General features: G+C 47.4%; 1 protein-coding gene across 2 annotated transcripts in view; it reads right to left on the bottom strand.

Annotated features, from left to right (window-relative positions):
- Nucleotides 1–15,580, bottom strand: part of PRKCE (protein kinase C epsilon) — a 451,747-nt gene extending 436,167 nt beyond the window's left edge. For both annotated transcript variants that reach the window (XM_079792409.1, XM_079792410.1), the window contains exon 1: nt 13,822–15,580. In XM_079792409.1, coding sequence (XP_079648535.1) covers nt 13,822–14,169 — 348 coding nt within the window. In that variant the 5' untranslated portion in view covers nt 14,170–15,580. The remainder of the gene's footprint in view (nt 1–13,821) is intronic.
- Nucleotides 15,581–20,852: the final 5,272 nt, after the last annotated feature.

The raw sequence follows: 20,852 nt of genomic DNA, 5'->3' as shown, positions 1-20,852 counted from the left end.
AATCCTATCTAATAAAAGAGTAATATGCAAATTGACCATCACTCCAACACACAAGATGGCTGCCCCCATGTGATCAAAGATGGCTGCCCCCATGTGGACACAAGATGGCCACCACAAGATGGCCGGCAGGAGAGGGCAGTTGTGCGCAATCAGGCCAGCAGGGGAGGGAAGTTGGAAGGGACCAGGCCTGCAAGGGAGGGCAGTTGGAGGTGAACAGGCCTGCAGGTGAGGGCAGTTGCAGGCAACCAAGCTGGCAAGGAAGGGCAGTTAGGGGTTACCAGGCCAGCAGGGGAGGGTAATTAGGGGCAACCAGGCCTGCAGGGGAGGGCAGTTAGGGGCTATCAGGCCAACAGGGGAGCAATTAAGCATCAATCAGGCTGGCAGGGTAGTGTAGTGGTTAGGGGGTGATCAGGCTGGCAGGCACAAGTGGTTAGGGGCAATCAGGCAGGTGAGCAGTTGGGAGCCAGCAGTCCTGGATTGTGAGAGGGATGTCCGACTGCCCGTTTAGGCCCGATCCTGGTGGGATCGGGCCTAAACGGGCAGTCGAACATCCCTCGACGGGTCCCAGATTGAAGAGGGTGCAGGCTGGGCTGAGGGACACCACCCTCGTGCATGAATTTCATGCATCAGGCCTCTAGTAAAGAGATAAAAGCCAATCCTAAAGCTGGCATCATGAAATAGTGCACAGGTACCTGGAACTTAAATGAGATAGTTTCTTCAAAATGAAAAAAAATTTTTTTTTAAACCAACTAGATGGTCATGGCTGGGACTATGCATGCTCTATGAATAGAGCCCCAATATTCACCATGGGAAAAGGAGAAGCTGTGGGGTCCTACGGCATATAGGCCAATGGGTGGTCTGAACTTCAAACCTTAAGGTAGGAGGCCACCTCTGCAATTCTAGGGGTTCTCAAAAGGGGTCCTTGATCAAAAAGCACGTTCCCTACTTTTGGCTAATGCTGGAATTATCTTAACGAGGCTAAGCCTTTCATTTTTAAATATATATATTTTTTTATTGATTTCAGAGAGGAAGAGAGAGGGGGAGAGAGATAGAAACATCAATGGATCAGAAAGAATCATTGATCAGCTGCCTCCTGCATACCCCACACTGGGGATCGAGCCCTCAATTCCGGGATGTACCCCGACCGGGAATCCAATCATGACCTACTGGTTCATAGGTCAACACTCAACCACCGAGTCATGCCAGCCAGGGCTAAGCCTTCCATTTTAAAGTGACTACAGCCCTGACTGTTGTGGCTCAGTTGGTTGGGCGTCATCCAGTGCAGGAAAGGTTGCCGGTTCAATTCCTGGTCAGGGCATATGCTCAGGTTTCAGGCTCCATACCTGGTAGGGGGCGTGCAGGAGGCAGTAGATCGATGTTTCTCCCTCTCTCTTTCTCTCTCTCTCTAAAAAAAAATAAAAAAAAACAGCCGAAACCGGTTTGGCTCAGTGGATAGAGCCTGCGGACTGAGGGGTCCCAGGTTTGATTCCGGTTGGGGGCACGTGCCTTGGTTGCGGGCACATCCCCAGTGGGAGGTGTGCAGGAGGCAGCTGATCGATGTTTCTCTCTCATCGATGTTTCTAGCTCTCTATCCCTCTCCCTTCCTCTCTGTAAAAAAATCAATAAAATATATTTTTTTAAAAGATTATTTTAAAAAATAAAATAAAATTTAAAAAAACATGTCCTCAGGTGAAGATTTAAAAAAAGTGACTGCAAACTTCCCTCCTCTTCCCACAAAGGACGAAGACGTGCTCCTTAGGCGCATACAGCGATCTTTTCAAACAGCCGGCCATTCTTCAACTCTTGCTGCTCCTTAACAATTCGGATGTCCTGGCGAAAAGCAAAGTCCTTGCAGAGCAATCAGTGTGCAGTGCATTAGAAGCTGCGCTTGTATAAGAGACACCTGGTAGGAAAATGAAGTCACCGGGACGACAGCAAAACAGGTTGTAGAAAAGCCTCAAAACTCAGTTACCACATTAGGCTCATCAGCTAATGAAGGTGGTGATGTTCAGGTCAAAATGTGGCACTGCCCCTGCTTTTCAAAAACCCAAGAGGGAACAGTGTGTCAGGGAGGTCCACCCCCTGGCACCAACGCCAGCCCAGAGGCAGGTAATCCATGCTCATCTCCACTCCCACCCCAGGGGCCAACTAAGAAGGGCTTAGCAGACCCTAAAGTCCTGTTTCCTGTTGCTACCTTATCTCAGAGAGGAAGGGAAGTAGGGACCGACAGGAAAAGGGTTAGCTCAAAACTCCTCAGTTGGTAATTATTGAACAAAATCTTCAGCTGGAAGCACAATTTTACCTGTCTCTAATAATAAATATTAATTGCAGATGCTTACCAATAATATATTACTATTTATTAAGAACTTTCCAGAAGCCAGGCACTTTTATATGTTTCATCTATTATTACAATAATTCTGCAAGCAAGCTATTAATCCCATTTTTATTAGAAGGAGAAGACTGGTACAGATAAGTTAAATAATTTGCCCAATATCATGCAGCCCAAACTGATAAAACTGGAATTCAACCCAGGACTGGCTGACTCCAAAATATTTTTTTAGATTTATGAATTTCGACAAGCCACCACTCAATTACATGAAGGATGCTACGAAGCTATTCTCCACCTCTATCAATCTTATCAAGAAATAAACAAAAGAAATTTAACTGGAAATATAGCGTGGGAGATTGAGGTTAGCCCTCAAGATAGATTTCCTTGATAACCAAAAGTTCAATATATCATGAGTGATTCTGTTCAACACTTTGCTGCAAGCAAAATTCCTAGAACACAGAAAGTATTCAATATATATTTGTTGAATGGCTGGCTGGCTAGATGGATGAACAGATTAATGAATGAATATCCATTCTAGCCACCATTCTCTTTCTTTGGATAGCTTGTTTTGTTTTGTGTGTGTGTGTTTTCAATGAAGCAATTATTTTTGGATTGCATTCCTACTTTAATCTCACCGGTTTGCTGACTGCCCTCATAATCCAAATGCTAAAAACCGCTTGTCCAGCCCTGGCTAGTGTGGCTCAGTTGGTTGGAGCATCATCCAGTACAATTCCCTGAGAGGTTCAATTCCCTGTGAGGGCACATACCTAGGTTATGGGTTCAATCCCTGGTGGGGTACGTATAGGGGGCAACCGATCGATGTTTCTCACATCAATGTTTCTTTCTTTCTTTCTCTCTCTCTCTCCCTTCCCATCTCCCTAAAATCAATAAGCATGTCCTCAGGTGGGGGTTAATAAAAACAATTTTAAAAAAACAACAACACTGATTTCCAACGTTTTTTATGCTCTTCTTCCAATTTAGAGGAGCTCACTTCCCTGTCTATTCAAATTCCATTTTGTTCAAGGCCTGGCTCCAAATCTTACCAAGAAGTCTTTGCTAACTAGAACCCATGTGAACCACCTCTCCTATGAATTCCTGGTCTTCAACTTCACTGTTTCATAAAAAGGTGTTACTGTTGAATCCCCAAAAGGTCCACTTGAGGTAGGTCCATTCCTTCTTTTATCTAATTATGGTTTTCAAAACTTTGTCCAGCAAACACTAGTTCTATGACCCTAATAATTTTTTCACAAATAAGAAAGAGCATTCTGTGGTAATATCTTCATCATAGAAATGTGTAGTTGTATACAGGGATGTACAAGTCCCCTTGCAATGGGCCATCTAGAAAACTTTAATATACTAATGTGCATTTAACTCTGTAACATTTCCCAACCTCTTTGATCATAGCAAGGAGAAGATACTCTGGCCAACACTGATAGGTTACATGCTCCAGTTTTGCTGGCTGATTGATTCTCTCAATGATCCAGACAGAGGGCCATTTAAAAATAAATTTATTGTCTGTGGGTCTTGAACACTAGATCGAGAAGCAAGCCATCAAAAATTGCTTTGTGATTTCGATCACGACATTGCAGAAAAATGAAGAGGAAACAAAAGCAGAAGCTGGCACTTTTTCAGAGGAGACAAGATTTAGCTTCCTGGAAAACAATAAAGATGAAATTTTATCAAGTGCGAGGCTGAGCAGTCAAGGCCTAAAATGCAGACAGCCGAGTCAGGATCCCTGTTAACAGAGGCCTTCCATAGCCTCAGACTATGCTAACTCACGGGGAATCTAAGGTCCAACGCCACCAATTAATAGAAGTCACTTGACTCTCCTTCAATAAATTTCCCATGGGAAGAGGTGAGGTCTAGGTGGCTCCAGCTCTGAAAGGCTTGTGATGAGCTCTGCTTCTTAGCTGTAATTTTACATACCAGTATATTTATGTTATTCCTTGATTCATATCGTGTCTCCTACAAGATTATATACTCCCATGACAGCAGGGACCAGCTCCTGGCATAGAGCCTGGCAACTAAGGTATTCAATAAATATTTACTGAATGGATTTTAAAAAATGGCTGGGACAATGAGTGAACACACCACTTTGGCCACTGGTTAGAAACTTTAGAGGCATCCATCATCTTTTTTTTAGACTGCACCAGATGAACTTCTAAGAGCAGAATCCAAGTCAGTCTGATTAAAGAATGCTGCTTATTTGAGCTTCTACAGATCAGACCCCAAATGGCAGGCTTTTATACAACCAACTGATGAGTAGGTTACGTAGACTTCCTGAGTGGCTTATACTCTGATTGGCAAGCCACTTGCGGGATAGGAACGGGGAGGAGACACATGTCCTGCTCACAGATGCTTACATCTGGCTGGGAAAAGATGGCTGGCACCAAAAGATGTTATCATCCGAAAAACAAGCAACTCTATTCAGGAAGGACAAAAGCAAAATCAAAGACGACTTTCCACCCTCAATGGTTAATTATAGATTCACCTGCCATGATTTTTCAAAACCCTCTTGAACATGATTACATTTTCACTCTGATCTACTTCTTGGGATCATTAGCTCAATGCGTTTACTCCTTGGTGGCAAATAAAGGTGACTTTTCACTAGCTGAGAAACGACCTCTCACCACTTCAAAACTACAACTAAAAGACAAAACGGACACACACAAAAAAGAAAAAGAAAAAGAAAGAAACCACCTCTCTGAGACTTCAAGGTAAGATAGAGGGGCCGGCGGTGGGGGCGGGGGGGGGGGGGGCAGGGGAGATCCCCCTTTCTGCACTTGGATTTGGTATCAGGCTTATGCTTCCCTCCACGAGATTACAGAGCTCAATCATTTTCCCTCCTCATTTTTCATTCTGTTCAGACGCTGCAATGACAATAGTATGCTCCTGTCCTCTCGGTTCTCCCAGCACAGTAGACGTTTGGCCACTTCACTTGGGTTCTGCCAGAGAACTAGATTTCAAACAGGTGCAGCCCTGCTGATTAGCATTATAATAGATTGTAATTACTTAACAAGCCCATATATACCCAGAGGAACTTGGAGAGAAATAGAATGCTTTGCCAAGTGTAGCTTTTATTTATGTAAAACACTGCAGGCCTGCTCTGGAGTTCTTTTAATCTACGTGAAGCCCCCGAAAGAAGGAAATGCCTCAGTGGGCTCTGTGAGTTCAGGCGCTGGAATTTAAAATTTCGTTTCTTGTTGCTGCCAACTACAAAGGGTTTTGTTTCTAAAGCCCTTAAGCGAACTTAAACTTGATTTTTTTTTAGCTTTATTGTTGAAAGTATTGCATATGTCCCCTATTTTCCCCCATTGACCTCTTCTAGCCCACCCCCACCCCACCCCAGGCCTTCACCACCCTATTGTCTTGTCCATGGGTTATGCATATATGCATACAAGTTCTTTGGTTGATCTCTTCCCACCCTCCCACCCTCCTCCACCTTTCTTCTGAGATTCCACAGTCTATTCCATGCTTCTATGTCTCTGTATCTTTTCTGTTCATCAGTTTATTTTGTTCATTGGATTCCACATATGAGTGAGATCATGTGATACTTGTCTTTCTCTAACTGGCTTATTTCACTTAGCATAATACTCTCCAGGTCCTTCCATGATGTCTTAAAGTGTAAGAGGAGTTCTTTTTCCTCTGCATAGTATTCCATGATGTAAATGTACCACAGCTTTTTTACCCGCTCATCTACTGGTGGGCATTTGGGCTGTTTCCAGATCTTAACTATTATAAATTGCGCTACTATGAACATAGGGGGACATATATTCTTCCGGATTGGTGTTTGGGGTTTCTTAGGATATACTCCTAGAAATGGGATCACTGGGTCAAATGGCAGTTCCATATTTAATTTTGGGGAAACCCCATACTGTTTTCATATACACGATTTTAATCTCTGCAAAGGAAGGACGAGTGGCCCTTTTCCTTCTCCCCTCATCCCTGCATCTTGCATAGGCTCTGGGCCTCTAGAGGGTGTCTGATTTCTACTGAAATCACAGAACCTCAGACTTCATGGAGACACTTCAGTTCAGAAATTGCTACATGGGAAATAATATAGCATTCCCTCATTCAAACATCTTAATGGACTACACAAATTTTTATAAGTAAAATAATCTTTCCTTCTTTCAACTGTACAGAATAATTTCTTACGGAATTTACTTGACATACTGGGTTTCCCAAATAGACTTCATACTCCTCAAAGGCAGGAATAATACCAAACACAACTCTTATTTTTACCAAGCCCCCAATATTTAGCATAGTAGGTACTAGGGAATACACACTCGTTTCATTCATTCAACAATGTGCCAGGAACTGTTTTGGGTGCCAAGAATACAGCCATTAACAAAAACCTTTGCATTTACAGGACCTCTGTTCTGGTGTTGGAGATGGACAATAAAGATAAATAAGAAAAATATATAATATATAAGAGCAAAATAAAGCAGGAAAGGAGCATATAAAATGTCAAGGAGAGGGTAAATTTTTAGAAAGGACTGCTAGAAAAAGCCTTACTGAGAAAGTAATATTTGGTAAAATCTTGAGCCATGAGGTATCTGGGGAAGGAACATTCTAGAAAGATGACGTGGCAAGTGCAAAGACTGAGGCAGGAGCATGGTGAATATTTTTAAGGAGTGTCAGTGGGTCAGTATGTCTGGGAAAGGAGTGAGCAAGGTCAAGAGTAATGAGCAATGGGGTCAGAGTGTTCATAACAGGATGCCTGACCATATTAGCCTTGCCGATTATGATAAGGACTTGTGTTTTTACCCCGAGGGATTTATGTGCAGAGTGACGTGACCTGGTTATGTTGGGTGAAGCAGTTAGGAGGTTATTGAAATATCCCAGGTATGAGATAATAGGAACTTGGCCAGAGTGGTGTCAGAAAGATCATCAGACCTGGGACACATTTTGAAGGTAGACAACAGATACTGCTGATGGACTGGATAAGAGGCATCAAAAATAGCTTCTCACATTTTCCAGCCTGGACAATTGGAAGGATGGAGTTGCCATTTCTTGAGCTGGGAGAAGTCTATGAAAGGCTTAGATCAGGGAGGGAGGTGGGAGAAATCAGGTATATAGTTTTAGACATAATTAAGTATGAGATGTCCTTTACAAAATCAAATGGCTGCCCCGCCGGTGTGACTCTGTGGTTGAGCAGCGACCCATGAACCAGGAGGTCATGGTTTGATTCCCAGTCAGGGCATATGCCTGGGTTGCAGGTTCCATCCCCAGTAGGTGGTGTGCAGGAGGTAGCCAACCAATGATTCTCTCTCATCATTGATGTTTCTCTTTCTCTTTCTCTTTCTCTCTCTCTCTCTCTCTCTCTCTCTCTCTCTCTCTCTCTCTCTTCCTCTCTCTGAAATCAATAAAAAAAATTATTTAAAAAAATTTTTAAACAAATGATAATGCCAAAAAGGCAGTCACTTATGTGAGTTCAGAAGTTCAAGAGCAGGTATGGGCTGGAATTAGGAATTTATAGAGTCAACAGCATTGAGAATATATTTAAATCCATGAAGCTAGATAAAATTAGTACAGTGAAACCAAAACAGCGGCTCCCAAATACCCCTATTTCCAATTACTCATATGCCTCAATAAGTAATTAACCTTTGACTATCGTGGCCACAATTCCTGGACTTCCCAAAACAACCTCATTTCAAGTAATTGCTATATTTTCAAAAAAGGCAATTTGTTAAGTGTAACTAAATTAAATTTACTTGTAGACTATGTGAGATTTTCCTTATAAATGCATTCACAACTCAAGGAGAAAAAAAAATACCTTTCACTGGATCTATATTCTGACTTAAGGTTCTAAAACTATGAATACATACACATAACTCTTCAAGTATTAATAATATTGTTAAAATGTATTGTAGCCTGGCCCTTTGCTAAAATCTTTACATAGATTCCCTTGTTTCTCACAACCCTAAGACGTAAGAACTATTATATTCTCACATTACAGATTAATGGGTTTATAACAGCTAAAGCATAGGTTAAGTCACATGCCCAAAGGCACTCAACTAGTGAGTGCTAGAGGCATCTGTGATTAGAACTCAGATTCCAGGGAAAGGGGCCCACTGAGGAGCCAAGGGCCTCAAATAGTCTCTAAAGTGGCTGCTGGTCAAAAACAGGACCGACAGACAAGGCCGACTGCCCTGTCACTTCAGGGCCCCAATGCGATGGAGGTGTGATAGCACTAGGGTAAGAACTAACCGTTAGGGTAGTTATTAAACGACCAATTATGTACCAAAGGGAATAATTTTTAATCAGAAGGTTAGAATTTTAGGAGTCAGTAGGGAGTAGAGTAGCAAGAGACTCAAAGACCCTCAACTGCTGGGGAACAAATGCAGGCTTTCCGTGCATAAACCATTCTCAGGTGCCCATGGACCATTCCCAGTCCTCCCCCACCCTCTTCCCAGCCCCTTCCCACCTCAATCTATTTACATGATGATGGAGATTTCCATACTTCCTCTAAGATTTCCCGACAAAAGTCCTGAAGATAGAGATACACCTTTGGGCAGTGTGCATCCAGGCGTGCTCAGGCCATCATCTCGGATGACACTCAGCAGAGACGTGTTTAATCACAAGTGTGTTCAGGCTTCGCCCAGGGCATCGGCATCTAAACCAAGAGGGGCCCTTCCTTGGCCTTTGCATTGTAAGAATCTCCCCCTCGGAATTCTTGCGCCGAAGGGGAATCAGCCCCAAAGCCTCACTTTTCCAAACAGGGTGCAGGCCTATCTGCCAGGATCAGCAGGGTAGGAAGATTTGAGAAGCCCTGTCAATAGGCTGTATTGGAAATATGAAACAGAAACTTCAGTGTCTCAATCCTTGCCAAATAAGATGACCCTACTGTAGAGAAATATTTTGGAGACTATGTAAAGCTGGCTTCTTGGGGTGCTACAGAATAATCAGCTCAGTAAAGAACTGGGAGGTTTAGGAGACATAACTATACGTGCAGCAGGTAAGCATTCATTGCGTCCTTCCTAAGGTTCAGGCATTGGCCTGTATACTTGACAGCTATTGACTCCTTTCACCCACAACAGCCCCATTTTATTTTAGCTAGGTATTTTTATTGTCACCCACTTTTTACAGAGGAAAAAACAGAAGCGCAGGTTAAATGGTTCACTCAAGGTCACGAAAGATTGATGGGATTCAAACCTACACATCCTGTCTCCAGAGCTCTGCCTGTTAAGCGCTCTGCTGAGCCGCCTCTCAAAAGACAACTTTGGCCAGTGGCTGAGTGTCAACCTGTGAACCAGGAAGTCATGGTTTGATTCCTAGTCGGGGCACATACCTGGGTTGTGGGCTTGATCCCCATTGTGGGGTGTGCGGGAGGCAGCCGATCAATGATTCCCTCTCGTCGTTGATGTTTCTATCTCTCTCTCCCTTTCCCTTCCTCTCTGAAATAATTTTTTTTTAAATGTTTTAAAGATGACTTTGTCATTACCTCTGCATTATGAGTAGCTCAGCACCTCTTCTACAGAATGAAGCAAGGGAGTGACCCTAAGCAAAGATGTCTTCAGAGGCAGGGGTGGTGCAAGGCGGTGAGGGAATAGGGAACTGAGCTCGGTACATAGACCTAAGTAGACTACGTAAACTATAGAGCAAACTCCGGAGTGTGTAGGGGACCAGCCAGCTGTCAACTGTCAACCTGCGTGCTCCATCCACGCTCTCTGCCATCTACTGTGCTCCCCACCATCTGTCCTAAATGCTAATGCAGCTCCATCTAGCCTCTGATTCTAACATGAATCCCCACATTTCTAGTTTATACAATTATGCTTATAAATATTGCTTTAGGACTTACAAAGGCCTACAAGAAAATTTCAGGACATTTCTGTACAAAATCTTGATACACTAATTACCTGGAGCTATTCCGGCCCAGGGTTTCCCAAAGCATCTTCTGATCCAAACCTTGAGGACAGCTTGTTAAAAATGAGGACTCCTAGCACCCATCATGGTAAGCCACAGAATGGAGAGCTCTGGAGGTGGGCACGAGGGTCTGTATTTGCACACCGAAGTCTGAGTAGCGTTATTATCTTGTTCTTGGAAAACCGAGCTATAGCAACAGTGTTTACTGGGATTCTGCTTCAAGCACAGGTGAAATCCTCCCATGTCTCCATGATAAGCTTTCTCTAAAGAACCCCCTTTGTCATCACAACTGATACGTCTCCCACTATCTGAAGAATAATGATCTCAGCCTGGCTTTGAAACACATTGGAACCCACCTCAGTTGTCTAAACGCCCTCCTACTCCAGTGTTTCCAAAATGTGTCCCCCACGTCACTAATGATTTTAAGAGGTACCTGAGGGGAACTTCTTTTCATTTTATTTCGGAGGCCATGTGTTTATTTTCATGTGAATGAAGAAAAGTCCTAACAACAGTCTCCAAACCTGTGATTTCATGAAGACTGGGGCTCAAGTGGAAAGTCAAAGAATCAATGTTGAAAACGATTACGTAAATAATAGCACAGGCAGTACCCAGATAATAAGTCTTAAATTTAGGGAACGTGACCCAGCCTGCTCCTTTCTGACAGGCACCCTCCGTTTGAGCCATGCTACTCTGTTCTCCGATGCTGGCCACAGGCATCCTCTGCTTTTATTCCAGCTGTGTCCGTGCCCATGAAACACTGCCTCCTCTTATAAATACCTCTTCAAATGTTACCCACATTTCACACCCAATGCATGCCTCCTTTCAGGAACCCTCCAGATCCTTCCAGCTCTCCTCGCCTACTCCTTTTCTGAATTCCTCCAAATATTCATTTAGAACCTTATCGTTGTTTACCTGGTTATATGGAAGCCCCTAGAGAATTACCATCATCTCTTTTACCTCTGGATTAGAGTGCTAAACTTCCCTGGTTGAATCTGAGCAACAAACGGGCGAATATAGATGAATCCATCGCTCAGAAGAATGAAACGTTCCACAGCAATGCGAGGAGCAGCGCCAGCTCCCCCTCAGAGTTCTCAGCCACACCTGGAAAAGGTGTATCTCTTCATCACTGCCAGGTAAAGCGCGCAAAGGCCTGAGCCCGGGGAATTCTCCCCGAAGGTGTGATTCTGTAAGTGGGGCCCCTGGCTGAATGGGAAAGGTGACCTTACTCAGCCCACGTGCACCTTGGCTGTTTCCAAGGGCCAATCGCCTCTGCTGATGCATGCCCACCCTCGGGCTGGGGGAACCGGAGTGGCCACAGCCTCCTCTAGTGAAAACAACACTAGATGAGCGAAGAGAACCAGCTCTAGTTCTTGCTTCATTCTCCGACGCCTTCAGCCTTTCTGTATCTCAAGTTTCTTTAAAACTGTCTAACACCTGTCATACTTAATTCACACTTGCTATAAGGCAAAAGAGATCATGAGGTAATGATTTTGAAAGCTCTTTAAATTATCATGTACAATAACAATGTTCGGGGACGCAGCATACGTGTCCCTGGTCTGCAGGGAAAACAGACCAGGGAGGCTCAGTTCTCCACCAGACAGTGGTGAGCAAGAGGAGCTGTGGGCCTTACCTCCAACCCCCCTTTGCCTGTCATGTTACCTCGGGTACCACTTAGCTTCTCGGGGACGCAATGTCCTTGTCTGTAAAACGTGCCTGTGCCCTAGGTGATCTGGTCTAGGGCCAAATCCAACATGAATTTGAGAAGCTTAGAGAAAGATAACCAAGCAAGACTACTGGCCACTGTACGCTTCACTGGAAGTGCTCAGAAGTGGGAATGGTGCCCTGCTGTGCCCAGGGTTTGGGTGGGCCCCAGCAAAGCACCACCAGAGGCACTCAGACATCGCCCCCTCCAACCAAGACCTGTTCTCTGAATAAAAGGGGACCCGCTGCTCTCTGCCTCCCCTCAAACCCCCTCCTCTGCATACAAAGCAAAAGGCCCCATCTCCTCGCACAACCATAGTCATGGTGTTTTTTTTTTTTCCTTCCTATCCTAAAACAAAAACTTCAGAACCATAGTTGTTTAGTATTAAGGTCTGGCTCTTAAATTAGTTATCCCTTCCTCTCCCTCTCAGACACATTCTGCTTTCATGAGTAAAAGTACTAGCAGGCATGTGTGGAAAGGACATGGGGAACGAGTGGAAACTCGGGTGGTGGGAGGGAGGCAGAGGTACGGGACATTGTGGAATGGAATGGCACTGCATTCTTTGGGATTCCACCAAGGTTGGCCTGCTTCCCAAAGTGTAAGTCACAAATCACCCAGGGATGTACTTGGCGTGGTGTGTTGGAGCTTCCCTGCAAGGTCCGTAACCATGGTTTCGGGCAGCCCACATCACAGCCCTGAGGATAAAGAGAAGAGGCTTTTTCTGATTTTCCCCTAAAAGTCCATTGCCTTGAAAAAAATATGTGAGGTGATCTGCCAAGGTGATTCATATGCAACCTCTGACCCTAGGACAATCATGAAGTTACTTGTTCTCAATAATTAGGTGATTTCTCTTCATCTCTCCACGAGAAGCAGATACTTCTCTTCTCGTGTAGATCAAAGAACCCTGAAAAGATATACACCCAGCGCCACACCTGCTCTTGGTGGAAACAGGTAACAAGAATTTCTAAAAATACAGAAATGTATTTCCTCATTTAACACTATCCCTCCTAGAACAGCTAAAACAAGGCTGTGTTCTCCTCCCTGCTTCTCTGGGTACTGAGGCTGAAGGCATTGAGCTTATAGAGTCCATGGACAAGGCCTATTTCCCAGCCCCTAATATTTTGACAATATAATCCATTAACTCAATCTCAGACTTAGACATGGTATTTCATCCCACATATCTTGAAAATCAAAACAGGGAAACTGTAAGTAGGTTTCAAAGCACTGATTTTTTTTTTCAATTACCCGCAAGCAGAACCATTTTTTTAAATACAACACCCATTCTGGATGGAGGGGTGATGCGTTGGGCAAAACAAGCTGGGCCGATGTTTCCTGGACCCTGGAGGTGGCATCCTGGAGGAGAACACATTTTTCTCCCCGTTATGTCCGAAGATGAGCTACCCACCATGCCACCGAACAGAAACAAGCTAGCTTCCTCCGGAGGGGAAAATAAAGCAGCTCCGGACTCGGCGCAGCAGGACAAAGCCAGGACGTGCGAGACGCCTTCAGTCTAGGGCTCCACGTGCCTCTCCAAGGACAGAGGAACCCACCCACACACCATCACACACCGCCAGCCCACCACGCGCCCGCGGAAGGCGCCGGCCAACCTTCAGGCACTGGCTCGGGGCTCTCTCAGCTGGCGAGTTCCCTGTAGCACCCGCTGGCTGGAGGGGCCCAAGAGCCAGACCCTGGTTCCCAGTCTCTTCTTCTTGACTCCAGTGCCTCCTACCTCTCCCCACCTACCAAGTAGAGGGTGCTTTTCTCCAAGGTAACTGAGACTTAGGTAGACACACACACTTCAGATGACAGTGAAGTCCCTGCACCCTACTACCAATGCCAAGGCCCTTAGTCGCCCCCTTCGCACCCCCAACCAACCCCGGACCCCACAGCTGGGGGCTCCTGGACCGCGAGGCGCCAGACTCACCCAGTCCTCGAAGTGGCGGCTCCCGTTCTGCAGTAGCTCCTCAAACTGGATGGTGCAGTTGGCCACGAAGTCGTCGTAGCCGATGGGGGCATCGTGGAAGACGGCCAACTCGATCTTGCGCCCGTTGCACACGTCGGTGACGAACTCGTCGTGCCAGGCCGGGCTGTTGGTCTTCTGCTTGGTGGCCGTTTGGCCGATGCGCGAGTCGTCCACGTTGAGGGCAATGTAAGGGTCCAGAAGGAAAGTCTGTGGCCGGAGTCCCACGGCATGGCGCAGCGACCAGGCTGTGGGCTTCAGGCTCACAGCCTCGCAGATTTTGATTTTAAGAAGGCCATTGAACACTACCATGGTCGGGGCGTGGAGTGGGGCCGGGATCCCTCCGTCCGCCCCGAGGGCAGGATGAAGAACCGACGCCCCGGTGTTCGGAGCCGCGGGGGGCTCCTCGGTCCCCTCTCGCCCCACCCCACACTCTGCCTACACCTTGTAGCGCTGCGCCCTGGCGCGGGCGATTCTCAGTGAGTGCATGTATTTCCTCGCCGGGTTCCTAACGGAAAACAGGGAGGGGGGGAGAGCCGGGGGACGTCCGTGTTTGGAACAAGCCTCTCCCCCCCTACCACCAGCGGCACCTCCAGAAGAAGAGAGGAGCTGTCGGCTCCTCTGCCAGCTGCGGGGGCCGTCTCGCCGCCTCGCTGGCTCTCCGGGTCCGGGCTGCGGGAAGCGGGGCGCCGCGCCGGGCGCTTACCTACCTTTCCGAAACATAATCCCCGGGAAATTTTGACTCCGGGAGGGCGAGGGGGCGGTGGGGCGGGGACGAAAACCGGGGGCGCAGATTTCAACCCGGATCCTCTTCGCACACCCAGCGCCCGCCTCTGGCCGCGCGGGGCGGGGGATGGACCGAGGGATGTTCAGTCTATCCGGAGGGATGCATGCCGAAAGGAAATGGTCCTCCTCGAAGCCAAATTTTTTTTAAAAAAATCCACAAGCCCCACCGCCAGCCTGGCCGCCGCCTCTAGGACGAAGCAGCGCCGCGCTGCGATCGGCGATCGGGAGGCGCCAGGAGCCCGGAATCTCACATCGGCGCGGGCTCGGAGTCGGGGTGGCCGCTGCTTGGGCTGGGGACGCAGGCCGGCTCCGGCGGTGCGCAGCGCGGCGGCGGGGCCGGGACTGCGACTCTGCGCGGCCCCACCTCCAGGGAGCCGGCGCCCGCCCGCCCGCCGCGCTCTCCGCGTCCCCGCTCTCGGCTGCTGCTCGCTCGCCACCCGCCAGCTCTCCCCCTCGGTCCCTTCTCCCTCCGTCGGTGTGCGAGCGAGTCTCCCTCCCTCTAATGCAGGAAATGCGCAAAAGACGTCAGAGAGAGAGCGAGAGAGAGAGCGAGAGGGCGAGGGCGCGCGCGCGCGCTCCTGTGTTTAGGGAAATAGAAAGTTTTGCCGGTTGGGGGAGCAATACGGGAAAAGTGAGCCGAAGTGAGGACGGCGGAGAAGCGGGCGAGTCTGCCCGGGTCGCGGCGGCTGGCGGGGGAGCCAGGCCGGGAGCCCGCGCGGGACCCCGGAGAATGGCGGCGCGGGGCCTGGGGTGCGGGTGTTGCATGCCGTGGATACCTGCCCTTTGCTCTCCCCCGGAGACCGGCGGGCCGCGCATCTCCTCGGAGCTCTGTGGCCAACACTGTTTTAGAGCTGCGGGTGGGAGAGGGACGGGGGTCGGACCCTCCCCACCTCACCCTGACGCGGGCAGGCCTGCCATTCTGTCTGGAGACGCTGGGCTCGGCGGTGGCGTGGGGCGGGGGGGGGTTGCATAGGGAGGGGCGTGCAAGGCTCCCTATGAGTGTTTATGTATTTATTCTCTCTTCCCTTTCTTTGGGGCATTCTCCCCCTTTGGGATCTGCCCTGGACTTCTCAGGCTGCGAGGACTTGTTGACCAGGGAGAGCTTAGTAGAACCCCGGCTCGGTTTGTGTTTATGTCCTACAAAGTGACTTCATATTTACTCTGGACCTTGTCTGCCCTTTTCGGGGAGATGGCTCTGATCGACGCGCTGACAGCGGCCGTCCGAGCTGCGGGGAAAACGGGGCGCGCCCTGCGGGGGACCAGCGACTGTGTCCGTGCTAATTTCCTCCGTAACCTTTAAACTCTCCCTGGAAGCCGCCGCCTGGGCTGGTCACGTGAGGCGAGCCCTGGGCTGCTGGGGAAGAATTTCCTCCGCCGGGAGCCGGGGACTGGGAAGGCGGCCCGGCGAGGGATGGCCCCGCGCGGCGGGACGCGGACCTGGGAGGGCGGGCCGAGAGCGCGCAGGCCCGGGGCGCGGTCCTTGCTGGAGTGTCTCGAAGGACTGGGTCGGGAAGAGGTCATCTCCACAAACTGCGAGCTGGGGTTGTGCAAATGGGAAGAAGAAAACCGCGGCTTATCCAAAATGCCAAGTCAAGTCAGGGAGTTTGTAGAAATCGTCCTAAGCTGAGTGTTTATCTGGCAGGACTGGATAGTGTGGACCAAAATGTAAAAACCCACTTCCCGATCACTTTTTCTCAGTGGAAAAAGGTTATTATTACCTGTGGCTTAAAATGGTTAAGGGCCAGGAAGGATCCTCAGTCTCCGAAGGCGGGCAGGATCTTACAAGTCATTTCTAGAAGCCACTCACAGTCTGGTGGATGGGCAGCTGGGTAGAGAGAGTGCTAAAATGCAGGCTTAGAGACGAAGGAGATCGTTCAGGTATAAAAAAGTTATGCCTTACTTGGCCACCCCCACCAGCTGGAGATTATATTCGAAAATCTGTCCGTTTGACAAAGCACAAGCGTGATGTCTCATTGCTGTTTAATTTTTATTTCTCTGAACATCAGAACTTTTTCCTCCTTGTTTTTCACTTCTACCATTATATTTTTCCTAAACGTTGTCCCTCCCTTCATGGGGTAAGTGACTGAGGACGACTGGCAGGGAATAGGGCTTGATCTGAAAAAGCATGTGGGAAGCAGAACCCGTGCTAGAATGAGATGAGTGAGATACTTGACAAAGAGGCAAAGTTTGAAGGGTACCAATAAACTCAGTCATCAAGATAAAGAATACTTTGATGCATTATTTTTAAATATGTTTTTATTTATTTTTAGCAAGAGAGAGAGGTAGAAAGACGGATTGGCTGCTTTCTGCATGCCCCCCACTGGGGATGGAGCCCACAACCCAGGCATGTGCCCTGACCAGGCATTGAACTGGTGACCTCTTGGTGCATGGGGCAATGCTCAGCCAACTGAGCCACACCAGCTGGGCAATGCAATATTTTTAAAAATAAAAATACATGTACAAATTTAGCTTGAACATATCCAAAGTTTAACTCATTTTAAAAATTGCATTAAAATATGACTTATATTACTGAGTTTATTGGTACCCCTGAAGTTTTGTACCAAAAGATGAGTGCTTCCCTTGCCTTCACTTTAGCCCTGGCCCTGTTGGGAAGTCCAGAGAGGCAAGTATTTCATGAGGTTAGGGACCCTTGAGTAAATAGTATTTCATACCTACTCCTTCTCTGGGTGACTTCTGTCTTACCACACAAGCAAAAGGACTGAAAAACAGTGGCCAAAATCCTTCCTCTCCAGTACGTCAAACAGGAAATCATTTTAGAATGATGGACACGCTGAATTTTACTTTTTGCATAGTATCATATCCCACCCCCAGACAAGACCCCCAAATACATTAAAGAGGGTCAGTAGCCATCTCGGTGAGTAGGCATTCTAAGAAGTGTTGGTTTTATTCTTCTTTGCAACCTAAGTAAGGTTGCGGGAAGGCAGCGTCTGCCTCTTAGCAGACTGTTCGTTACACATGTGAATAATCACACTGTAATTCTCATGTGCAACCAATGCCAATGTGACCTCTACTTTCAATTATAAGTCTTTCCGTGGTGGGGGTTGGGAGAGTGGGCTGTAACCAAAAGACTTGGCCAAACTGCCTGTTTTGAATCGGATGAATATTTATATAAAAAGGGAGAATGCTGATAGTCTACATGCAAACATTGCTGATTTCCTGCCCTTTTGCATCCTTATTTCTAAATAAATCTCTCACCTCCCTACTCTCAAACTTGGCTAAAGGAAAATATGTATTCTCCAGGGGTACCATGGAAATGCCAGGTGTGAGCTTGTTTAGGGGAAGGCCCTTGCATTTACCTGGGAAGGCTGGGGGATCTGGTCTAAAATAACTCTCTGCTACAGATTTCATGTGAAGAGAAAAAGAAGCACTTGCAGGAGGAAGATTTCGAATGTAAAATTCCAATCAGTAATTATTGTTTACTTCCTCCTTCTCTTGGCCCCTGTATATAGTCCTGAAAGACAGACAGCCATTGATGTAGACATTGAGTAAAATGCCCCTTGGTTCCAGCTATGACTTAGTCATCTGGTGATCTTTGGGAGAGGCAAAAGGAAAGGAAGAAAGATGATATAAAAATTTTTGCAAAGATGATCAAGATGGTGCTCCTCTCCTTTTAAAATTAAGGCTCATCTGGCTGGCATAACTCAGTGGTTGAGCGTCGACCTATGAACCAGGAGGTCATGGTCCGATTATTCCTGGTTAGGGCACATGTCTGGATCGCAGGTTAGCTCTCCCGTGTGGGGTGTGCAGGAGGCGGCTGATCAATGATTCTCTCTCATCATTGATGTTTCTACCTCTCTCCCTCTCCCTCCTCTCTGAAATCAATAAAAATATATATTTTAAAAATTAAGGCTCATAGGAAAAAGAACTGAAAGAGCAAGAGTCACCAGGGCAGTGTGATAAGTGCTGCCGTAGATGTAGGGTGCACCGGCCTCTGGGAGAGCACAGAGGATCAGCCCATTGCGTGGGTAGGCACCACCCGGAAGGTCTAGGCTTTCCAAGAGGAGTTCCTCCTGAGACAGAGAGGTAAGGGAAGGGCATTGGCGGCAACAATGGAAGAGTGCAGATCTCAGGTAGATAGGAGCATGGCTCTTTGGGATGACAAGGTATACCTGGCATGTGGCAGGCAGTACGATAAGGTAAGGTAAGTTGGACCAGATCATTAAGATCTTGTAGAACCTGCCAATGCTTTTGAACTCTTTTCTTAAGAGACACTGGTCATGCTAAAGGGGGGAAGAACATAACTGGAGTTAATACCTTAAAAAGACAATTTTGCAGGAATGGATATATTTCCCTTTTGCAATTTCCCCCCAGAAGACTCACCCCAAAACAGGATGTTAGAAGATCCGAGTCAAAGATGATTTATTCTCTATCTGATCAAAAATGAAACAGTCTGTGGCTATTGTTTAGATCAGCTAAAAGAAGCAGGGAGGGGGTGCCAGAACCTAAGACTAGCATGCTAATATTCACGTCCTTGTTGCTGTGCTTGTTGTTTATAGAATGCCAATGGCCCCGGCAAAGGTCTGCCTGCTCAGGATCTGTCATACATTCCACACACGCTCCCTGGAACAGAATCCAGCCACCCAGGCCATAGGATGGAAGGGACAGCAGCACAATGACACAAAAACCTTCCAGAGTTGTGTCGGTGTGGCCCTGCTCCAGCCTAACCCCCACCTGAGGCCCAGTCCTGCTTCTAACCCCACCCCAGGCCCACCCTCTTGTTACTGGCTCATGTCTGGTCTGCCATGTCTTCTTATTTTGGCTCCATCTCTTTCTGGACTCCGTTGCAATGACCCAGACACCAAGCCTCACTTACACCTGCAAGGAGGTGGAGGGATAGACGCAACACCATTGAGCTTAAAGGTGAAGGAGGGCAGCAGATGGCCTGGTGCCTTTCCTTCCTCATTTCCCTGGACCCGGAGCCCCACTCTTTCAATCACCATAGAGAAAATAGCATCCCGTACCACATCTTCTCTAGTTCTCATGTTGGATGTTGGTCTGCATCTTGGAACTTTTAAGGACATAAACCAATCCATGAGCCTTTACTCAGTACCTGCGATGTCCTGGACACTGGGGCATGTGCTCTAGGGAGGGCAAAGAGTAGCCTGATTCAGTTCTGGTCAAGGGTACATATCTCGGTTGCAGGCTCCATTCCACCCTGGTAGGGGCTCGTGTGGGAGGCAACCAACTGATGTATCTCTCTCACATCTATGTTTCTCTCTCCCCTCCTCCCCACCCCCGCAACCCCTTCCACTCTCTCTAAAAATATCCTCGGGTGAGGATTAACAAAAAATAATGAATGAATGAATAAATAAATAAAAAGGACTTTGTTGTTTCTCAATTTGTCTATTATCTTCTCTCCTAACACCCATTAGATATATTTTCAGCATATGGTTTTATGATACCTGTACCAAGTGTAACAGCTGTGTCTGCACGCTCCCAGTGGATATCTTATCAATTAACAGATGACTAATCTGACTGTTCAGATTAGGTTATATATCGCTCACACATTCTAGACGTTTGGTTAATCCATTGCTACTCCTAATTTACCTTGCAGACTCCGGGGCAGGGAATTGTGTCTTTTGTCACAGGTATAGATCATGCAGCCATAGCAAATGTAAAACCAGAACTGTTTAAAATCACAGCAAGGATCTGATGCAGGGTGGCAAACGCTTCTCTCCTTTAAGGCAGGATCCCTCCAGGGGCCCAATCCTATACCCTTAAGTGAAACTAAGGATTCTCCTCCCAACTCTCCCTCCCCTTCCTCCTCACTTCTTCCAGCCCTTCCCTCTGCCTGCACCGCAATCTCCTTCTTTGAAAGGTCTTCAAGTTTGGAGACACACATAAGAATGTCACAAATCTTGTTAGTTTTCCCTTTCTTTGCCCCGATGAGCTCCTAAGCGATGGTTGGCTCGCAGTACTTGACGGACAGCAAGCAGGTACTGTAGTGATGAAGTTACTGGGCTGCTGGGCGGTGTCTCCAGGGCACCTAGGAGCCCAAGACCACTGTGCCCCGCTCTGCAAGCCGACAGCGCCCCCTGGCGGGCATGAGCGCTCCCAGCCCGGTTCATCTCACGGTTTTGACCGCCTGGGCACCTTCTGTTCCAAAAACTAGGAGGAGCACTAGGAATACTTAAAGAGGTCAAGAGGCAGACTACTTGGCATGGGACATTGGCTTTATCCACATGCCC

Source organism: Cnephaeus nilssonii, assembly GCF_951640355.1.
Source record: "Cnephaeus nilssonii genome assembly, chromosome: 15".
NCBI lineage: Eukaryota > Metazoa > Chordata > Mammalia > Chiroptera > Vespertilionidae > Cnephaeus > Cnephaeus nilssonii.
This window is presented reverse-complemented; position numbering and strand designations above follow the sequence as displayed.